General features: G+C 45.1%; 1 protein-coding gene across 1 annotated transcript in view; it reads right to left on the bottom strand.

Moving 5' to 3' along the window:
- The window catches only part of MARCHF8 (membrane associated ring-CH-type finger 8), a 113,196-nt gene that overhangs the window by 7,411 nt on the left and 85,517 nt on the right, over nt 1-20,268 (bottom strand). The window contains exons 3-5 of the mRNA XM_046653665.1: nt 16,154-16,204; nt 1,640-1,722; nt 549-1,394 (exon numbers count right to left, since the gene is read on the bottom strand). Of these exons, the coding sequence (XP_046509621.1) occupies nt 549-1,394; nt 1,640-1,722; nt 16,154-16,204 (980 nt within the window). The remainder of the gene's footprint in view (nt 1-548; nt 1,395-1,639; nt 1,723-16,153; nt 16,205-20,268) is intronic.

Below are 20,268 nucleotides of genomic sequence, written 5' to 3'. Positions count from 1 at the left end.
TTCGGAAAGATTTTGGAGGCGAGACAAGGATGCTACATACGGTAAAGTGAAGGTGGGAAGTGGAGTTCGGATGTGGGTAGAGGTGGCTGGATCCAAGTTAAAAAGAAGGCAGGAAGGAGCTGCTGAAGTACAGCCTCTCCCCATGCACATTGTGTTACAGGTGGAGCAAGGGGTGGAAATGAGGCCAAGGGGGGCAGCCAATGCTTAATATCTAGACCATCAAGCTAGAAAACTGGAGATACTATTTTCTTTCTTCCAATTTCTTTATGCAAAGTCTACTTATTCTTAGTTGAGAAGAGTCAGCTTGGCCTTTAATATGTGTAGCTTCTTCCTCTTTATCATTTGTGAAACTAACTTGAGACCCATGTCATAAAAATTGATTTTCAAATGATTACCAATACTCCCTTCGTCTGGAGAAAACTATTAACCCGTAATTGTCTACAACTGCCTATTACTTCATTTTCCTGAAACTTCACATATTAAAGCAAGATGAGGCCATGGAGGTGGGATGCAGAGATGGCCAGAATGGTGGTTCTTGGCAAACCAACCTGCAGGCATCCCCTGACGCGGACACAGGAGAAATGGGGGGGCATTTTTCAGAGAGGGGAGAAGGGCAATCCAGGTCACTGTCCTTCTCCACTGAGCAGAGGGGTGCCCGCAGGACCTTGCTCTTCAGTTTTGCAGATGTGCTGTCCTCAAAGACATCGTCATCTCCCATTTCGTCGGAGCAGATGCCCACGCTCCCTGCCAGCCCGCTGGAGGACTTGGTGGTGTGCAGGTGGGTGGCACAACTCTCCAGCTCGTGGAACCTCTGCAGGCTGCTGGCACTTGAGCCGTGCGAGAGTGAGAACAAGTACCGGAGCAGTCGCCGGCTTCTGGACATGGCCTCGCCATCTGCCTTCTCTTCCAAAAGCGGGACGTGCATGCCCCCCTTACCAGCTTCCACCTCTGAGGCCGTTGAATGATTGGCAGAAAGGGATGAAACACAAGAATGTTTGGAATTGCCAAGAGGTTTGCAACTCAGTGTTCTTTTTTCTTTAGGATGGAACCTGTTAATTCTGAGACACAGATCCTGGGGGAGTATCAGTTTCCCTTCAGAGCAAGTTCTTTCCACATAGTCAAAACTTCCCAAAGTATCCTGGGCCTTCTCACCCATATCGTTTAGAGATTTTGAGAACTTTAGTGTTCTTCTGGCTTTGGTATTTTTAGCAGGCTTTGACACCTGGACCCATTCTGAACCACAGGAATTTCTCTTTGATGCCTGCAATGTGTCTTTACAGAGAACTGTCACAGTGAGCCCTTGTGTCAGAGAACTCTGGCATTGAGGAGCTTTCAAGACAACAGCAGACTGCATGGGACTGTGGTGACAACACTCAGAAAACACTGCACTGGAACTGCATGCAGAGAACAGTGGAATAAAAGCACAGAAAGTAAAAACAATTTTACAAGAGAATAGACATCGAAGTGAAGAGATGAGACTCGTGTGGTAACTGGGTGAGCAAACAGCACAGAAAACTGGGTCAACTGTTTAGAGTAGAGGCATATTGACCAAGCAAATGGGAAACGGAGAACCTACAGACACTAATGCCTATTTCTGGGATGCACGTGACCCATCGTAGCATCTGAAGCAGAGTATTACCTGCAGATGTCCTGACTGGATGGCGTGACAGAAGTGCGAGGGAAGGTGGACCCTGGAGCTGACGCCAGTGGAGGACCTCCAGCCTGCAATGACACACATCCGATCAGTTTTCAGGAAAGAGTCAAGGGGACCATGAACAGCACCTCCTTCTGAGTGGCAATGGGTAGAGAATCTAAGAATGTCTGCTATTTCCTATTGCTCACTGAGTGACAGCAGGTAAAGACAAATCAGATGACATTCTTCTTACCTGGGGTAGAAGTGTAGCCAAGAAAGATTTGAGACTCTGGAACAGCACCACCAATCTGCAGATTGAGTGGTCATTTATTCCCTAAGCATCTAAATTGGACTAGTTCATACATAAGTCAAGAAACCAAGGACTTACAAGGTGTATGCAAATACAAAAGAAAGGTGAGGTACCATCCCTGGCAGCACTGGCCAGCACTCTTTAACCTGCTCCCTGGGATGAGCCTAATCAAGGCTGGCAGAAGGTAAGAGCACCCTCCTACTCACAGCCTCACGCTGGTCCATGAAACTTCGCTACCTTGCCAGAGCTCTTCATACAAAGGGGAGGCCTACCTGACCACAGGGCGGCCAATCCATAGCTACCCAGGCCCAGGAGGGGGCTGAGCACAGAATGCTCCCACGAGTTCTAATCTTGGGATTATGAATTAAGAAAACAATCAAGACACTGTAAATTTGAAAGAAAAGTATAGCAAGAGGTCATGAGATAGAGTGGGGGCTCTGAGGGGTCGTGAACTAGCCAAAATTAGAGAAAAGACCTAGAAGGGTGAGGAAGCACCAAGTGGGAAGAGAAGAGGACAGAGAGAAACAGGAAGAGTGAGTATAGCTGAGCTTAGGATGCAAAATCACCACTAGAGGGTCCCCCAGCCTCCCACTCCAGCCTCTGCGGGACCCTTGCTAAGCCTTATCAAGGCTCAGATTCCTGAGTTTCCATGGCCCTCATGGCCCCATGCCTTTTCATATAAACGTGTTCTCACCTCCTTAGGACAGTTAGCCTGAGTGAGCACCTGCTCCATGCAACCTAAACAGCCACATGACAACAGTGCTATGAGTCTGTTATCAAAAGCAAGCTTGCATCACCTCCCCCCCTTCCCCAGGCCCACTCAAGTGGCCCTTAGTCCTTTTCCCCGATTCAGGGAAGCCCCACTCTGGTCCACAACTCCTCGGCTGAGACCTAGCCCACTCTTGCTAAGTGCCACTCCCAGGGGTGTACTCTCATCCTGCTACTCCAGCTACAGGACCCTGACATGGGTCAGCCACTAGGACAGGTGGCACCACTGTTCAGAAACTCTCCCTGTCTTCCCTCTCCAGCAAATGCACCAGCCTGGAGAGAGCCAGGGATGGTAGTCTGATTGAGGTGTTCATGGGACTGCTCTTCCTGCTCCCCAGCAAAGGGATTAAACATTATTTTAAATTCAACTCAGCCTCAAGAAACCTGATCCAATAGGTTACGTGTTCTGATGTCACATGTGTATACTAAAATCATGCTGCATTACTCAGTTACCACATCTTCTGAGTCACCAAAGAAGGCATGTTTATTTCCTAACTGAATGTGCCTATGAATACATTCTTTTCTTTGAAAGCATTACTGGTCAAAGTTCTTAAGAATCTAAAGTTTAATTCATTTGGAGACACGAAAATGACATCCCCAAAATGACCTGTCACTACTTCGTCACGATTTTTCCTCAAACTGAGAGGGGTCTCGGGACCCACATGGATGTTATGCTGTTACCTTCCCATTGCATAAGTGCCTTCCGTCTGGGTGGCCATCACACGTTCCACCCCTGGGGGCTCCTCTGCCCCAGCCTGGCTAGTGTTCTGCTGTCTCGACTCCCGAGATGAGCACACAGGGCTTTTCCTGTTTATCACTACAGGGAAGAAGGCTGAGGGTCGCCACACTAAGGTTCCAAACTCCTACAATCTGCCTGTTCTCTGATATTCGGTCCTACCCCCACTCTGAGACAAAAAGACTTCTTGAACTTCTTCTCCCTTCTTTTACTTCTGAAGGTGACCAGCTCTGTTCAGCATCTGTAGGCAAGGCCAGAAACGTATCATGAAGACCACAAGCTGGTCATGGTGTATTGTAGAGAAGAGAGAGCTGTCACCATGCCTCCCCAAGGAGGCCCCAGAGGGAAGGAGGACAGGAATGTCCAGTTATATTTACATTCTTGTCCTGTCTTTGAGCTAGGAGGTCAGCTCTCCTCCCTGTATGTTGCTGGGTCAAGTTTGGTTGCTTGGACTGAGGTGGAGAAGGAACTCCCTCCCCACACGAGGCACAGAAGAGTACACTGCTCATCCAGGAGACGGGGAGTTACCCAGTCATCTCCCTCCCTGTTGTCTTTGTAAGGACATGATCCTCCTGAAACCATGCACACTTTCCTGTATTCTAAAGGGAAGGCAAACCCTATGGGAGGAGAATGAGGCCCTCTCAGGATCAGTGTCCTGGGAGGAGGGAGGTTTCAGATGGGAAGCTGAAATCAAGACAAATAGCCTCTCACTCCTTGAACTTGAAGTAATCCATGTCAAACAGGGAAGTCTGGGGTAACGAAGACATTATCCTATGCCTGTAATGGGGGATTGCTCAGACATAGGAGGGCAGAGCCTCAGAGCAGAAAAAGACTACATGGAGGAAGCAGCCAGACTGTCCATACACACGACAGGAGCGTGACCACGTCCCCAGGATTCCCTGTGTCAGGTGTATCATGGGGAGCTCACACACAGCCGTGTCTGTACTTGCAGCAGAGCATCGAGTCTGTGAGACAGCAGCATCAGTCCCAAGCCCCAGCTCTCTGTTTATTTAGGAAACAGGAACACTCTCAGCATCCTCTATCTACGTTCCTGCTTTCATTTCATCCTGTCCAATCTCACAAAAAACATCACGAGACACTCTCAGCAGGTAATGTCCAAGCCTCAAGAAGCCTCCCCAAAACAGATAAAAAGTCTCTCTTCTTAGATCATAAGGTTTCAAGGAAATTTTTAAAATCTACTTATTCTTGTTTTAGATAAATACAAACCAATGAATGCCTTATCCTGCCTGATCCCTTTCCAATAAGCGTGAGAAAATGAGTAAGATTCATGTGGCCATCACAGCTCCCATAAGAGGGTCCTTCTGTTACCAGGTAAAGACGACTACACGTTCTGAAGTTCAGAACCAGTCCACATGTACAGGACTTAGGAGTGGCCCGATCAACAGCAGCAAAGGCAGAATGAAGTGAATAGCTTCAAATACAGTTCCAGGATCCAGCTGGGGAAGTCAAGGTAAGTCAAGGGGCCGGCAGGCCCCTCTCAGAGGCTTGGAGCAGTGGACAGCTCTCCCACTCTTCCTGAGAGCAGGTGGCACGTGGAAGGCCGTGGGGCAGTACTAGCTTCAAGGGAAAAGGAGACTCTGTGCCACACAGAACTCCGGAGAACACCCTCTCCCTCCACATGGGTCAGACCACAGAGGACTGTCACCGATAAAAGGTGTAAATGTTCATAACGAGAAAATTCAAATGTATCCAGAGATCTTAAGCCCTCTGTTTCTGAAGCTCTTTGTTGGTTCTCAAACAAGAGACTTTCCAGTCATGAAAAGGAATGTAAAGCAATCTCACTCCAAAAGAATTTTCCTAAAAATCCCCTCTTCGTGAGATGTTGTAAACAATTATGCCAAATAAACCTCTGGATTCTGTCTGGGCCTAAATCCCAGCTGCTCCCATTTCTTAGGAATGACACACACTTTGAGACAATTTGTTTGCTGCACTCAAATCACTTAGTGGTTGCCTTTCCTATCAGATTCATTGTTTTAAATGATTTTATCAAGGCTGCTGAAAACATATAAGGAAAAGCACACTTTTCATATATCCTTGGGAGAAGTTGGCATTCACCCTTTTTTGTTTCCTTTTGAGAGAACTTACTGCTGTTGGAAGGGTAACATAACAACAGACGCATCAAGCAGATTTCTCAGGCGCTTACCAATTTTCCATTTTCCATCGGAGGGACTTTCTCACTGCAGGACACCAGCTGTACCTTCCCGGCTTGCTTTCTGTTTCACTTCCTTCCCTTGCTCCGTCCACTAGTTACTTCCCAACCGTCTGCTCAACCACTTACTCCTTCTCTCTGTTGCTTACGTCCACTGGGCCTTCTTTTCATCTACCAGCAAAGCTACTTTTAAAATATTTCGTTTCCTAACAAAATTTGCCCATCTGATTTACATCAACAGGTATAGGCCCACAAGAAATGGTCTGGTTGGGTTCACTTGCTTTTAAGCCAGGAGGAATCTGAGGAAGGACTGGAAAGAGGGCAAGATGCAAGTACGGCTGATGTTTACCACTGAGCTCAAATTATAGTATATTGAATCAGTGAGGAAGGAAAAAACAAGAACGAAAGTACAGATGGCTCTTAAAACATGAAAAGATGCTTAACCTCTCTCACAATGAGAAATACAAATTAAAACCACAAGATGTACTGTTATTATCAACAAAAAAAAACATTTTTTTAAAAAGAAATCAAATAATACCTGTGTTGGCAAAAGCTTGGGGAAGCAGGCACGCTTACAAATTGCTGGTGGGAAAGCAAACTGTAAACGCCCATAGACGACAATTTGGCAATTTCCCTCAGAATTATAAATGCACATACACGTCCCGGCAATTCTTCTTTTAGGAATTCATCCTCACACATATACACAAACAGGTTTGTACAGCATTGTTTGTGGGGGCAAAGGGCTGGCATGACCTCAATGGGCTTGGAGCTGACTGAGTCCATACTGGTACATCAAGAGAAAGGAAGGCCAGGCAGTCACTAAAAGAAGGGAAAGCTCATTATGCCCAGTAACGGGTACTTGGAAGGAAGAGGCAGAAGGGAGAGCCATGTTATGCACGCTGGTACGTGGAGACTATCAATGCAAAGGCACACACTTCCAGGTCCTAACAGTTGTTTCTTCCGAAACACAGAAGGAGAGCAGGGACCTTGGGTGAGAAGGACAGTGACCTTTCATGGAGACCCTTCCCAACCATTACACCACTTTTATCATGAACAAGTATTTCCTAAACACAAATCCATTTTTAAAATAGCATGCAACTGAAAGTTTAAGAAGTAAAATAAAACTACAGAAGCACAACCAACTGTAACGATTTTCCAACTCTGGGAGCACCAGTAAAGAAATCGATTTAATGGGTCATGACCTACATTTAAAAAAAAGAAATAAAATAGGAGATGTCAGCGTGCATCTGACATAATGAAGATTAAGTCTTTGGGGGGAACTTTTTCTTCCTGTTGTGTGTGTGAGTGAACTGAGTTTTGATGTAAAAACTATTTCTTACAAAGGATCATGGTCAAAGTAATTTGAAAGTCATTGTACTACTGTATTTCTACAAAGAAAATACAAAACATCAAAATAAGTAGAGGAAGAAGGCAGTTGAATCAAGAAAACAGGTTACATTGTCAATACAGAGATTTCAGAAGTGAAGGGTTCTGACGGGTCCCAAGAAAGAAGGTGTTTCCTCTACACAGACAGCGTCTGCCACCTGTATTAGATTTCTATTGCTGTGTAACAAATTACCACCAACTCAGTGGCTTAAAACTACACAAATCTGTCATCGGATGCACAGTGTGGCATGATCCTCTGCTCAGGGCCTCCCTCCTTTCTGGAGCCTCTGGGGAAGAATACACCTTCATCCAGGTTGTCGGCAGGTGCAGTCCCGTGCAGCGTTAGCAATGAGGCCCTGTTTCCCCGCCAGCTGTCAGCCGGGGGCCGCCTGCATTCCCCATCGATCTCTGCCCATATTCGAGCCCACTCTTGCTTCCAATCTCTCATGTCCTCTTCTGCCACGAGCCAGAGAAAGCTCTCTGCTTTTAAGAGCTATGTGATTCCACTCATGCAATATAACATGATTATAGGAGCGATATCTCATCATATTCACAAGCTCTGGGCATTAGGGTGGGATATCTCTGGGGGGTCACTTTAGAAATTCTGCTTACCAGATCACCTTACCTTTACTTCTGGCTCAGGAGGTCACTAAATGCTACAGCCTGCGACTCCCAAACAAGACAAAGTGATCTGCTCCTTACTGCCAGCTCAGCAGGCCTCACTTCACATAAAAGCCAAACAAGGTCTCACTTGGTGTTTAGTTACTGCAATGTACAGACTGAGATTGCATTTCAGCAAACTTCCCACTTAGCACAGAAGTTGCTCTGTGAAAACAAATGCTTCCTTATGAGGGACTCTGATTTCTATAAATAAACATCCAGTTGTATTCAACTTCAAAAATGAGCTACAATTAAAGGAGGAGAAGTCAGTGTGGCTGCTCTGATAAATATATATTGACTCTTGATGAAGGGCTGTGCCAAGAACGAGCTTTCACAACAGCAATTAATTAAAAGTGACCATTAAAAAAGTAAATATAGAATATATACAATATAGGATTCATGAAGGAGAGTATGCAATAAAAACTACTGAATTCTAAAATGATTTCCATTATAAATGACTCATAGTATTGCCTAGCAAGTAGCACTAACACTGAATTCTTTGGTGGCCTTTTAGAGAGAGTTAGAATGACACGAATAGTAATATATCCCCAGCATGATGAGGGGCATTAATCATAGCACTACTAGAGGCAAGGCAACAGCTGAAGAGACTTTCTCATGGCTTATCTTCCAAAGCAGGTCTTTAAGCTACTATAGATGATCTTGCAAATATAACTTGTTTTCAATAAGTTACATTGAAGGCAATGACTTCTGAGCAAAGACGGCTTCACATTCCCAGAAACTACAAGCGTAACCATATAAAGATCCAAAATCACCAAAATCACATGGTGAAAGGGCTGTTTCTGAGTTACTTACCACTCAAAAGAACTCTTTACTACTACAGACTTAGTTTAAATATTTAACTTTTCAAATATAATCGAAATATTTTCATTTCCAAGGATTTTTCTTTGAGAAAATTCTGGGGTGGTGGCAAAAGCACTGGCTTTTGACTCCAAAGTCCTCATTCTGTGTTCTGGGGCCACTCCACAAGCAACCCACCTCCCAAGGGCTTACCCTCTTGGAAGAGGAGTTTAATCATTTAAAAATCAGGTCAGTAATCCACAGGGCTGCCACAAGGATCAAATAAAATCAGAGGAGATGTAGAAATGCGACACACGCCATTCCAGGAACGCCTCCACCGTGCAGCCAGGCTACCATGTGAACTGCTGCTGGATGATCTGCAGGGCAAACTTGCAGGTGTCTCCACTATGAAATGCCCTGTTCCAACAGAAGTTATCACTGTCCACTCAACTTGGGATGAAAAGTTTCTGCCCAGGCTACTCATCTGACAGGTGAACCTAAAGCCCAGGAGAATGCAACTGACAGGAACACGGGAGACAAGAAGGATGACCCCAAACTTAATGTTAAGGCTCCTCCTCTAAAGCCAAACGAGTTAGAAGGGGACAAATGATATCAAGAATCTTACTAGGCACACGTCCTCCCCCTACAATCTAAAATAAGGTTCAGAGACCTGCTTGAAACCCTTTCGCAGGCCCCACCGCCCCAACCAGGCGGCCTCTCTCTCTGCTCGGCCGCATGGCGTAGGTCACCCAGCACTCCACACCCTCTTGCTCCTCCTGGGGACGCTCCCACACCCCACCCAGCACGACTGGCCCTTCCTCAAGCTTCTCCTCAAAGAGGGCTTTTCATTCTTATTATTCACTGTCCTTGTACCCTGTTCATTTCTTTCATAGCACTTATCGAGGTTTATGAAAAGATGTTTCCGAAACATGTTAGCTCAGAAGCTGCTGCCGTTTAGCCTGACACACTGCCTGACACACAGTAGGTGTTCAGTGAACACCTGTTGAGTGAACAAAACAAGTACACTCTGGAGTGACTGTCTCTCTAGTAGTACATCTAAAACAGAGGCTCTCAAACTTGTTGGTCTCAGGACCGCTTTACACTCTAAAAAATTAGTGAGGCCCCCGAGGAGCTGGTGTTTATGTGGCTTACACTAACGAATCTTCACTATATTAGAAAATTTCAAAACACAAGACCCCCAGCACACATTCCATTAGCGTCAGAGAGAAGATGTCATCTTGTATGTCACTTAGCCCCTGGAAACTCCACTGCATACTTGTGAGAGAACAAGTGAAAAAGGCAAATAATGTGTTAGTATTATTATGAAACTGATTTCAACTTTGCCTCCCACTCCGAGAGACTGAGAACCAAATTTTGAAAACTGCTGGTATAAAGCTTTAACCAAAAACTAAACTGTAACCAGTCACAAGAAAAAAATATATGAAAATACAGTCAAACTTTGCAAAAGGGGAGCCAAACAGCCAAACATTTCCCATGGCGCGCCATCAGAACCCAGAGTGAGGCTAGATGGTGTTGGCAACATGCGTGAAGCTGGCTGTCACTACTTGACGCCATTCGACTTCTCCAATTCATCCCCTTTGTTTCTGTAATATAAAAATAAGTATCTTGTCTTTAGGATAGTTGTTTTCTTTGGTATAAATTAAGACAGGCATATTTTGCCTTATACTTACCCATAAAGCCTGAGTAACCTAAGTCTGTCACTGGTCAACTTTGTATTCAGCAACAGAGAGGAGCAGACTCTCGTCTTGACAACCACACCAGGGTGTGGCCAGCAAGCCGTCCTCCTGTATTTACATCTGACGTGTGACATTCTGCTGTATCTCATTTCTATCTAATGGCAACAGTAATTAGAAAATATTCAAGAGGTCTAAGAGAGGGGATGCTCAAATTCATTGAGATTTTCTTGCCAAACAGAGAAGCAATAATTTTAAGTACTCATGAAACATGTTCAGTCTGACTCCTACCCAGGAATATTTGATTACCCAGAGGCACAGAACGCTCATGGTATCTGAATTAAGCAGAGCTCTAAAATATTCCACCAGGTAACAGCCTTCAGCAGTTACCGGAGCCTGGTGAGCCTGCCGGCTGCAGGGAGGAGGGCACCCCTGCCTCATGATGGATTCTAGCCTACCACTGCCGTCTTCCTGGGATAAGTGCCGCCAGGGAGCACTTACCGGAATTTGCTCAAGAAATTGTGTCACCTGGACCAAGTCTGATTCCCAAGGTTGAATGAAAATGCTTCCCTCAGGGTAAATTAACACCAGGTCTGTGTGCTGTCCCTTCCTGCACATAATCCTCCCCTGAGAGGCAGCAGCAGAGGCTCTAGAAGCTCCAGCCCTTATGATGAACCCCGCCTAGGCCAATTCCTGGTATCTAAGAGATTCGAGTGCAACAGAGTGAGTTCAAGCCTCCTCAGGGAATTCCGATCTTCCTCTGGCTTTGGGACAGTGGTCCTTACTGGCATGGCCCCAGCCAACGCAGCCCCACGGTTTATAGGCGCCCTGGCACCCTGCCATCCCGCAGCTGGGACAGCCATCACTCCCAGTGACTAAGGCTGCAAATATCTGCCTTTTCTCTCTCAGCACTGGATTTCCCATGGAGGTGACAAACCAGTTTCCTACTACAGTTTAACCCCATCCTGGCCAGCTCCTTCTCTCCTTTTACATCCTGCTTGAACATCCCCTCCTCAGCCACACCTTCCCCGAGTAGCCCCTCTAACTCCACTTCCTTGTAATTCTTGACCTCAGCCCCTTGTCTTTCACCTTCATAGTAATTCTCTCCGTCTGTAGGTATTTTATGGAAGTCTGCTTACTCCTCTCTCCTTTGTTTGGTTCAACATTCAAAGCACAATGTCTGGCACACGGTTAAGTGGTGGACAAGATCTGAACTCATCTGAAATCCTCATAGACGCTGCGCTGGGCCTCCTTGTCCACATTACAGATGAGGATACCTCATGCTGAGCATGAGACAGCCTGGAGATGGGGGCCAGTGGTGGTACAATACCTCTGGACAGGAAGTCACTGCGCCTCACCCTAATGTGGTAGGCCTTCCAGGAGCAGCCTCTGTCACCACCTGAAGTCTACCCTCCTGAGGTCATGCTCAGTACCTCACTGCATTCCCCTCACCAGGTCCTGCTCCAAGTCACCCTGGGAGTGATGGTCACCTGACAGCCAGAGGCTGTACATCACACTCCTACAGCATAGACCCCCACCTCCACCCCTCCCTTCTCTCTACTGCACAGCCTCCCAAATCCCCTTGTCTATCGGAGTGCAGTCCACAAAGGGCAGTATCAGGACCAGTGGTGGATGACAGAGTAAGAGTTTAGATAACATACTGAAGAACAAATATTTTAAGTTATGTTATAATTTCATGTCAGCAAACTAGCAAATCAAAATCGTGATTTCAGATACTATCCAATGATACAAAATTTTCATTGCAAACAAATTTCTTTAATATGAAGAGTTGGTTTAAAGAAAATGATTAAGCAAACAGCAGCACAGGTAGTTATGGGGTGAGGGTGGGGTGTAGATGGCTCACATCTGGGGAACACGGCTCCAGGATGGCTCTGCTGGCCCACATGATCAAGGAGCCCTCAGCAAGCGAAAGGGTAGGGCACAGCTGCACAGAGAACCGTACTCAAATGCCCATCCTTCTGCAAGATGCCCCCCTGGGTCTCATCCTTCCTCAAACAGCTTCTCCAGATACTCAGTCAATAAAACAGGTCTTTTCCTAACAGAAAATTATTTAAAAAAAAAAAAAAAAGCATTTTCTACACACTGCTACAATATCATTAATAAATGGATGAGGTCACAAGTGGCCAGGACCAGATCATTTTAAATCTGGCACATCAGGCAGGGAGTTCAAATCTTATTCTAAATGCCATGAGAAGCCAGTGAAGGCTCAACAAGAGACGTATTAGGATTCTCTTTACCTGGCTGCGCGGGGGAGGAGGACGTGGGAGGTGCTAAGAATACAGGCAGAGTCTTGGGGGGCTACTGCAGCAGCTGAGGAGCCCTGGGCCCAGAAGGCAGCTGTGACAATGGGGAGAACGGCAGGCTGGATGTAAGGCGTCCAGCACAACACCATGGAAACACTTGCGCAACAAACAAGTCCTGACCACCACCAGAGATCGGTTCTACCCTCGACTCTGAAGATGCAGGGTAAACAAGCCACAGCTCTATGCTCATAGAGTATACATGTGAGGTGAGGGGGCAACAGAAAAAATTCATAAGAACTCAGGGAATTAAAAGTGCTCTGTTGAAAATAAAACAGGAAAAGCTGACTAGGCAACCACTTAGGTGGTCAGGATGGACCATTAGGAAGAGGTGACAAATTTCCTGAAATCTTGCTCCCGTTACGGAGGCTCAATAAATGATCATTACTATTAATGAAAACAAAGCACTGAGTGAAGGCTTTGTCATCAGAATTGGCTTAAACGTCCCAATATGCTTCCTTTATTAACTTCTCTAAGAGGATGGCACCTGGATGCCGACTGTGAAGTAGGTAAGCCAGCAGGCTTAGCAGCCTCTTGCACATTCCATCTAACTGCCTGTTTCCTTCCTGGAAAGGGAGCGTGGTTTCTGAGGCTAAAATGAAACACGGAGAGCCTCCAATAAGCACTGCAGCACTCCGTCATTTTGTAATGAAATCTAGATGGAACACTATGAGACAGATCCAAGGTTTCTTTTTACCTCTTCTCAACCTCTAACTTCATGAGCCATAACCAGTAAGTGGGAAACAGCAGGAGCATAACACAGACTGTGGGTGACCGACTGACATGAGCACAAAGCAGTACTGAACCAGCTGGAGGCTGAGTCAGCAGAAAGAGCCTCCTGACAGAGACAACCGAGATTTCAGGTAGCATAAAACATGCCCGTGGTCTGACATTTCTTTGTATTTTCGATCTGAAGGGTATGAAGCATCTGCTTAAGTATGTCTGCCACACCAAAAATAGAGTTTTACATGCCACAGGCCTAAGGGTGGCTTCAAACAATAGGCTCAATAAAAGCACTGCATTCTCAAAAACACAGCTTTCATAGTAGTCCTGCCCCCTCCCCCAGCCCCATTTAACTGCTTCATGGCTGACAACTCCATATTATACTAACTTTACTACTTACGGAGGGACACATTTTTGCAACAAAATTTCATGCTGATGGGTTCACTGGGAAGAGATGTGGGCACGCGCGCCACTCCTGAGATTTTCCTCTGACCCCAGTTAAGCGTGCAGGAACTCCTATTCTCATAATGGAAGAGGCTCAAATCTTCTTGGCCCTGCTCTGAGGCAGAGAGCTTTGAGGCTTCACAGTCCGCCTGTTCCTAAGAGTGTTTAAGTGTGGAGCTAAACCTGCTTTCTAAGAAAATTGCAGTCCTGCCCTCAGGAAAGCTCCACATCAGTGGTCATGTCGGTTTTGCTCTGCATTTTACACCAATGCCTAGCTCAGCGCCCTGCACAAAGAACATGTGATAAGTGTGCAAGAAGGAAGGAAGGAGAAACCAGAGTTTTCACTAGAGTTCTTCATTTTCACCCCTAGGTGATATTGATTTTAAAGCACACAGTTCTGCCTTTGATGAGAAATCAAATAGTAACAGCTACCATCAAGGACTATCCTGACCTAAGTCCTGACCTAAGATCACCAGGGTTCTGCAAAGGTTGCTAAGAGTCCACTGACTGACTGACTGAGGGAGCTGCCCCCTGGCTCCTTGCAAACGTCATCCCTGACTCACAACAACCCTGAAGGCTGTATAATTACCCTATTTTACTCATCAGGAAATTAAAGCTCAGAGAAGTGTCCTTCCTCAAAGTCACATGGCTAGTAAATCCTTGTCCATCTAACCCCAGAACCCTCACAGAGCAACTCAGAATACCACATCCCAGGCCTGTGCCAAGCCCATAAAATGTTCCTCTAGACACTGTAAGCCAGTGGTTTACAAACTTTTGATTTAACTATAGGAGGAAACTTTCCTCCAAATAAAATCCCACTAAAACCATAAACAAACAGTCACATATCTGAGACACAGGACAACACCCTCCTTCAGAACTGCCCTCAGCCACTGGAGCAAAGCAACGAGAGCCACTGCATGCTTCCGACACACTGAGTTCAACCCAACCAGCCAGGCCACCTGGATCTACACCCCCTTACTTTTCTTGAAGCTTAAATGTTGGACAACTCCTTCAAAAGATGGCAGCACAAACCCGGACACTGTACTCAGACAGCAATGACCTACCCCTGTACAGTGCTACAGCTCCGGCACTCCCGGCTGAAGGGACAGCAACATAAAAGAAATGGAGGTTGGAACAGAAGGAAGCACTCAGTAGAAGGCATTTATATGAAGTGGCTGAAGCTCACGGCTTGAGGGAGCGTCTGGAGGAGGTCAGGTCAGGAATGAACGGAGGAGCACTCTGTAAACGGCCTTCTACGTTATAACTGAGCACTATGAACTCTTCTTTTTATGCCAAATTAAGTGGAAGAATGATATGATTGGATCATAAACATGCCTAAGAGCAGACTGATTTAATGTCTTAGAGGATTTGCTAGATTCTACTTTTAGTTCAAAAAGAAAGGGTGATATGAATGAAAATATCTGTGTGGTTGGTAAATTAAAATGGTATATAATGTGACTGTTTCAGAGTACTTAGGAGGCCTGAGACAGCAGAACGGTCTTGTCATATTGTTCAGATCTTCCTGTCAGGATCTGTGTCAGTGTCTTGCCAGCTGACATGGACATGTGGAGAAGGTCCATCTCTGCAAGGACCCTGCATGGACATACCTGCATGGACAAGTGGTTGACCAGAGCCCAGAGTCTGGGCTGAGAGATGGGAACAAGCTTACTGCAGGTGAGACACTGTCAGCTGACTCCTGGGTCATCTCCATCAGCTGACATGTTCCTGGCAGGCTACTCAAGTAACTATAGCACAGGTGTATCAGGTGCTGTTGGACAGACAATTCACTCCCTCAGCTCTCCTTTTTCTAGCCACCCTCCAGCTGGAGGTGGCCCCGTAATCCAGTTCTGGCCAGTGAGATGTAAGCGGAAGCCAGGCAGGGGGGCTGATTCTGGGAGAGCTTTTGCCTTCCTGTTGTAAAGGATCACTCATCTGATGGACTCCTCCATCCTTCATCGTTCTTATTTCTGCCAAGGCCACAGCCATGGTGCCTAGAGGTCTAGCTCCCACCTTGAGACCATAAGGTGCTAAGCATGAGGATAACAATGTGCTAAGGAAGGTGGCACAGAGAAGACAGAAAGTGCCTGGGGCCCTGGCAACATCTGTGAGCATCAGCCTTGGACCACCTCCCTCCAGACATCTTGTCATCAGGACCACATAAATCCATAATTATTTAAGTCACCAGAGTTGGCTTTCTGTTACCATCAGTCAAATTCCTAATTGAGGTGACAGATTCTCTGGTGACTTCTGAGATTTTTTTATCTGAAAGTAAATTATTTCTACTGGAAGAAACGGGGTTTTATCCTATTAGTCACACCCTCAACGTGCACTCAGTGTTGCCTCACTAGAAAAACATAACTGCCATTCACCTCATTGTAGGGTCCCAGAGCAGATTAAAGAAGTATATCATGAACTATATGTCTTTAAAATAGAAGAGTACAAACACATGCAAGGTATGAGAATATAAAAACCCCAAGCTACAAAACTAACATATTTCAGTGACACTCTACCTTAGAAATGTTACTTGAATGACTCATGGAATGTCCCAAAGTCTTCTCATTCTGTAAGAAAACCAAGCAGGTGTTAAGTATCAAGTTTTACTTAAAATGTGCAAAGAAGTAGTTGATAACAATCCTAGTGACAAATCATTCTGTCAACTAGAATTTGCTGAGCACAAACTACTATGTACTGGGCCAGCTATTAGATACTGGAGAAATTGGCAAAGATGAATACAATAGTTTTTGCCCTAGAGGAACTTAACAAGAAGAGAATAGGAATTTGGAATTAAGTGTAAAAATAAGAGGGTAAAAAGTGTTTTAAGACACATTTAAGTGGAGGTTCAGAGGGGAGAAATTGCATGTTCAGTTATATGTGGTGTGGTCCACGCTGTGAGCAGCCACTGAAGGATGGGGAAGAAGAAAACAGGACAGCTGACCCCACCCAGGTTGTCTGGCTGCACAGTGGTGCGTAGGCAGCAGGGACATCACACAGCTCACATCTACTCCCTGAGCCTGTTTCTTCTCCTGGATCAGAGAAATCTGAGTCATGCCAGCCTCCTCCCTCTCACATCCTTCCACCTTCGGTTACAAAGTCTTGTATCAGATTCTTCCTTCTTAATGTCTCTCAACGTCAAATCTCATCTCCATTTCTACCATCAATGCCTTAGTTCAGCTTCTCTTCATTTCTTACATGGAATTCTTGAATGACGTCCCACCTGGTCTCTCTGCTTTTAAGTTGACCTCTTTGACACATAATTGTCACAGACTGAATTGTGTCCCCCCAGAATTCATACACTAAAGTCCCAATCCTCAGGACTCAGAATGGGACTACATTTGGACATGGGGTCTTTAAGGCAATTATGTTAAAATGAGGTCCTTAGGGTGGGCCCTAATCCAATATGACTGGTGTCTTATAGAAGAGGAGATTAGGACAGACACACACAGAGGGAGGACACAGGGAGAAGATGGCCGTCTACATCAAGGAGAGAGGCCAGGAGAAACCAAACTTGCTGACACCTTGATCTAGGACTTCTCCCTTTAGAACTGTGAGAAAATAAATTCCTGTTGTTTTAAGCCCCCAGTCTGTAGTATTTTGTTAACGGTAGCCCTAGCAAATGAATACGATAATCTTCCACACTTTAACTTTCTAACAAAAAGTGACTGTTCTAAACATAAATCTGAGTTTTAAATATAAGAAAGTAACTTTCCCTGAATCCATTCAGCCTTGCTCTAAACCACATGAGTAAAAAAACTATTACAAATGGAAGAGATGATCTCACTTGTATTTTAAAGATTATCTATTCTCTATTCAGTTCAGAGGCCATGCAATAGCCATGGGGAAGAGGAGAGAAGGCTGAGATGTAATGAGCTGGTAAAATTCTTTGGTCAGCGAGAAGTACAAAGGAGCTAGTGGGTCACTGAAGAACTCCTTTGAGAAGAGTTGATTCCATTCCACCACGGCTCTCCTTAAAGAAAGCAAGCCATCAGGAAGTTTTACTTTCTCCTTCCCCTCAACCCACCAACTTACAGACTGCCCTGACTTCTGTACACTTGGCTTTCGAATACCCCTAAAATGCTGATGAAGAAACGTTTTCAACATCTCCCAGGTGGCCTGCCAGCCAGCACTTGTTTTGGCAATGTTGTCTTCTTTGTCTTTATAGCAATGTTGTTTGTGCAGTGTTTTGAATATTTTTATTATATTCTCTCATTTTATAATTCCGAGTGAAAATAAAAGTTCAGTTTCTTAAGTGTTGAGTGTTCAGTCTCAATGGAATGTTTCTTGGTCTTAAGCTAGTCAATTAAATCAATTAGATAGTTAAAAAGGAAAAGAGAAAAATTATAAAGTATACTCAAAGTGTTGACAATCTATCACCAAAGACTGTTTCTAAAAGACCAAATTTAATTAGGAACATCATTCAATCATCTTATTCACAAATTGACTCACTGGGAACGGAGAGTCCCTCTGTTCACAGAAGAGATAAATCTATTACCATTTCAAGTTTCATTCACGAGTCAAGAATGTATTATGGATAAAAACAGGTGTGAATCCTGGTTTACAGGCTCATCTACAGAGATTTACTACTAAATTTTAATTTAGTCTACTAAATTAAAGTACCATATGCCTTGGAGTATTTGTACAGAAAACCAATTATAACCACTATCATATTACCTGCTGCCTTACAAGAAACGGCCAGTTTAACACCATCTGGAAATCTACAGAAAAGTTCTGAGGTACTAAGAGCAGCAAAAATTCATATCCTAGACCTTTCTGACATTCATTATCCATAGAGAATGGATACTGGGGTGGGGAGAGGCCTAGTTGTTAGGTTGACAACGTTATAAATCCAGACTGAGATCTAAGAGTTGATCCTTATGAACCTGAGAAATAAATGTAATGATGCAAGCCTTTACTCTGTTTCCTTCATTAGAGCGATTCAGTACTGTATACTGGAAAATCAAACAAATGACTGGCCCCAGAAGGTACACACGTTTCAAAGCCTGAAGCCTGTCGATATTTAGGATCACTTCTCCACTACCTGACAGGAAATTAACAATTCAGTTCCCACAGATCACGTTTTGTTTTTTTTCCTTACATATCCCTACATTTATCTGAACTTAGTGAAAAATCTAAGTTCAGCACTATAACAGACCTACTTTCTGGAAGCAAATCCCAGGGTTCATTCAAATCAGTTACTCATTCATTCCGTACTTATTTACCATGCGGCTACCATATGCTAACAACAGGATCAGGCACAAAACGTGGACAAAAATCTGACTCCTAGGTCTGTGCCAATGATAATGTCACTAGAGAACTGCTTCAAAATAGTGTTTTGATGAGGAATGTACAACTAGGGAAAAGTTGAAGAATTACATAAAAAAGTACATACATAAATTATATCAGGGTAGGGACTGGCCCAGTGGCACAGTGGTTAAGTGCACACATTCTGCTTCGGCGGCCCGGGCTTCGCTGGTTCGGATCCCAGTTCCGGACATGGCACCACTTGGCAAGCCATGCTGTGGTAGGCATCCTACATAGAAAGTAGAGGAAGATGGGCATGGATGTTAGCTCAGGGCCAGTCTTCCTCAGGAAAAAAAAAAAAAGAGGAGGATTGGCAGATGTTAGCTCTGGGCTAAGATTCCTCAAAAAAAAAAAAAATTACATCAGGGTAGAGTCGGTGACACCATTCTCTCCTACTGTCAAAATAGCATGCTTCTGAAGGAGAAGGAGGAAAGTTTACCAAACACCAATGTCAAGAACTGGAATTATGAATACCAAACAGAAAAAGAGTTCCAGGGGCCAGCCCAGTGGCATAGTGGTTAAGTTCATGTGCTCTGCTTCAGCGGCCCATGGGTCGCAGGTTCAGATTCCAGGCACACACCTATGCACCACTCATCAAGCCATGCTGTGGTGGTGTCCACATACAAAACAGAGGAAGACTGACACAGTGACAATCTTCCTCAAGCAAAAAGAGGAAGACTGGCAACAGATGTTAGCTCAGGCCCAGACTTCCTCACCAAAAGAAAAGAAAACGAGTTCTATTCCAGTTCAAGCTGAAACTAAGATTCAATGCCCAAGTGAGAAAAACCTTGGCAGATAATTTTCATACAACCTTTAATATGTTCAGTCACTGCTTAATGGGTGCCTCCGTCTTGCAGCCCTGGGAGACATGAAAGCCTCACTGCACCCTCCTTCCTCAGAGAAGGTATCAGGGGTGTCACACTGTGCTACCACACACTCCCCGAGCTTGCTCTCCTCTCAAGTCTCTTCAGTGGGCTCTTTCAGTCTACATTAAACAGGAGAGCTGGGACCGGCCCCACAGCCTAGAGGTTAAGTTGGGCGTGCTCTGCTTCAGTAGTCCAAGTTTGCTTCCCAGGCATGGACCTACACCACCTGGCGGCAGCCATGCTGTGGCGGCAACCCACATACAAAATAGAGGAAGACTGGCATAGACATTAGCTCAGGGTGAATCTTCCTCAGCAAAATAAAACCTTAAGAGCTCCTCAAAACACAGATCCACGCTCTCTTCTCATTTGTTGTCTCCCTTAGACCAGTGCTTCTGAAACTTCATGCCCTTGAATCATTCAGGGATCTTGCTAAAATGCAGACTGTTTAGGTCTGAGGCAGA

Source organism: Equus quagga, chromosome 2 (genome assembly GCF_021613505.1).
Source record: "Equus quagga isolate Etosha38 chromosome 2, UCLA_HA_Equagga_1.0, whole genome shotgun sequence".
Classification (NCBI taxonomy): domain Eukaryota; kingdom Metazoa; phylum Chordata; class Mammalia; order Perissodactyla; family Equidae; genus Equus; species Equus quagga.
Note: the sequence above shows the minus strand (reverse complement) of the source record. Positions and strands in the feature narration are given on the sequence as shown.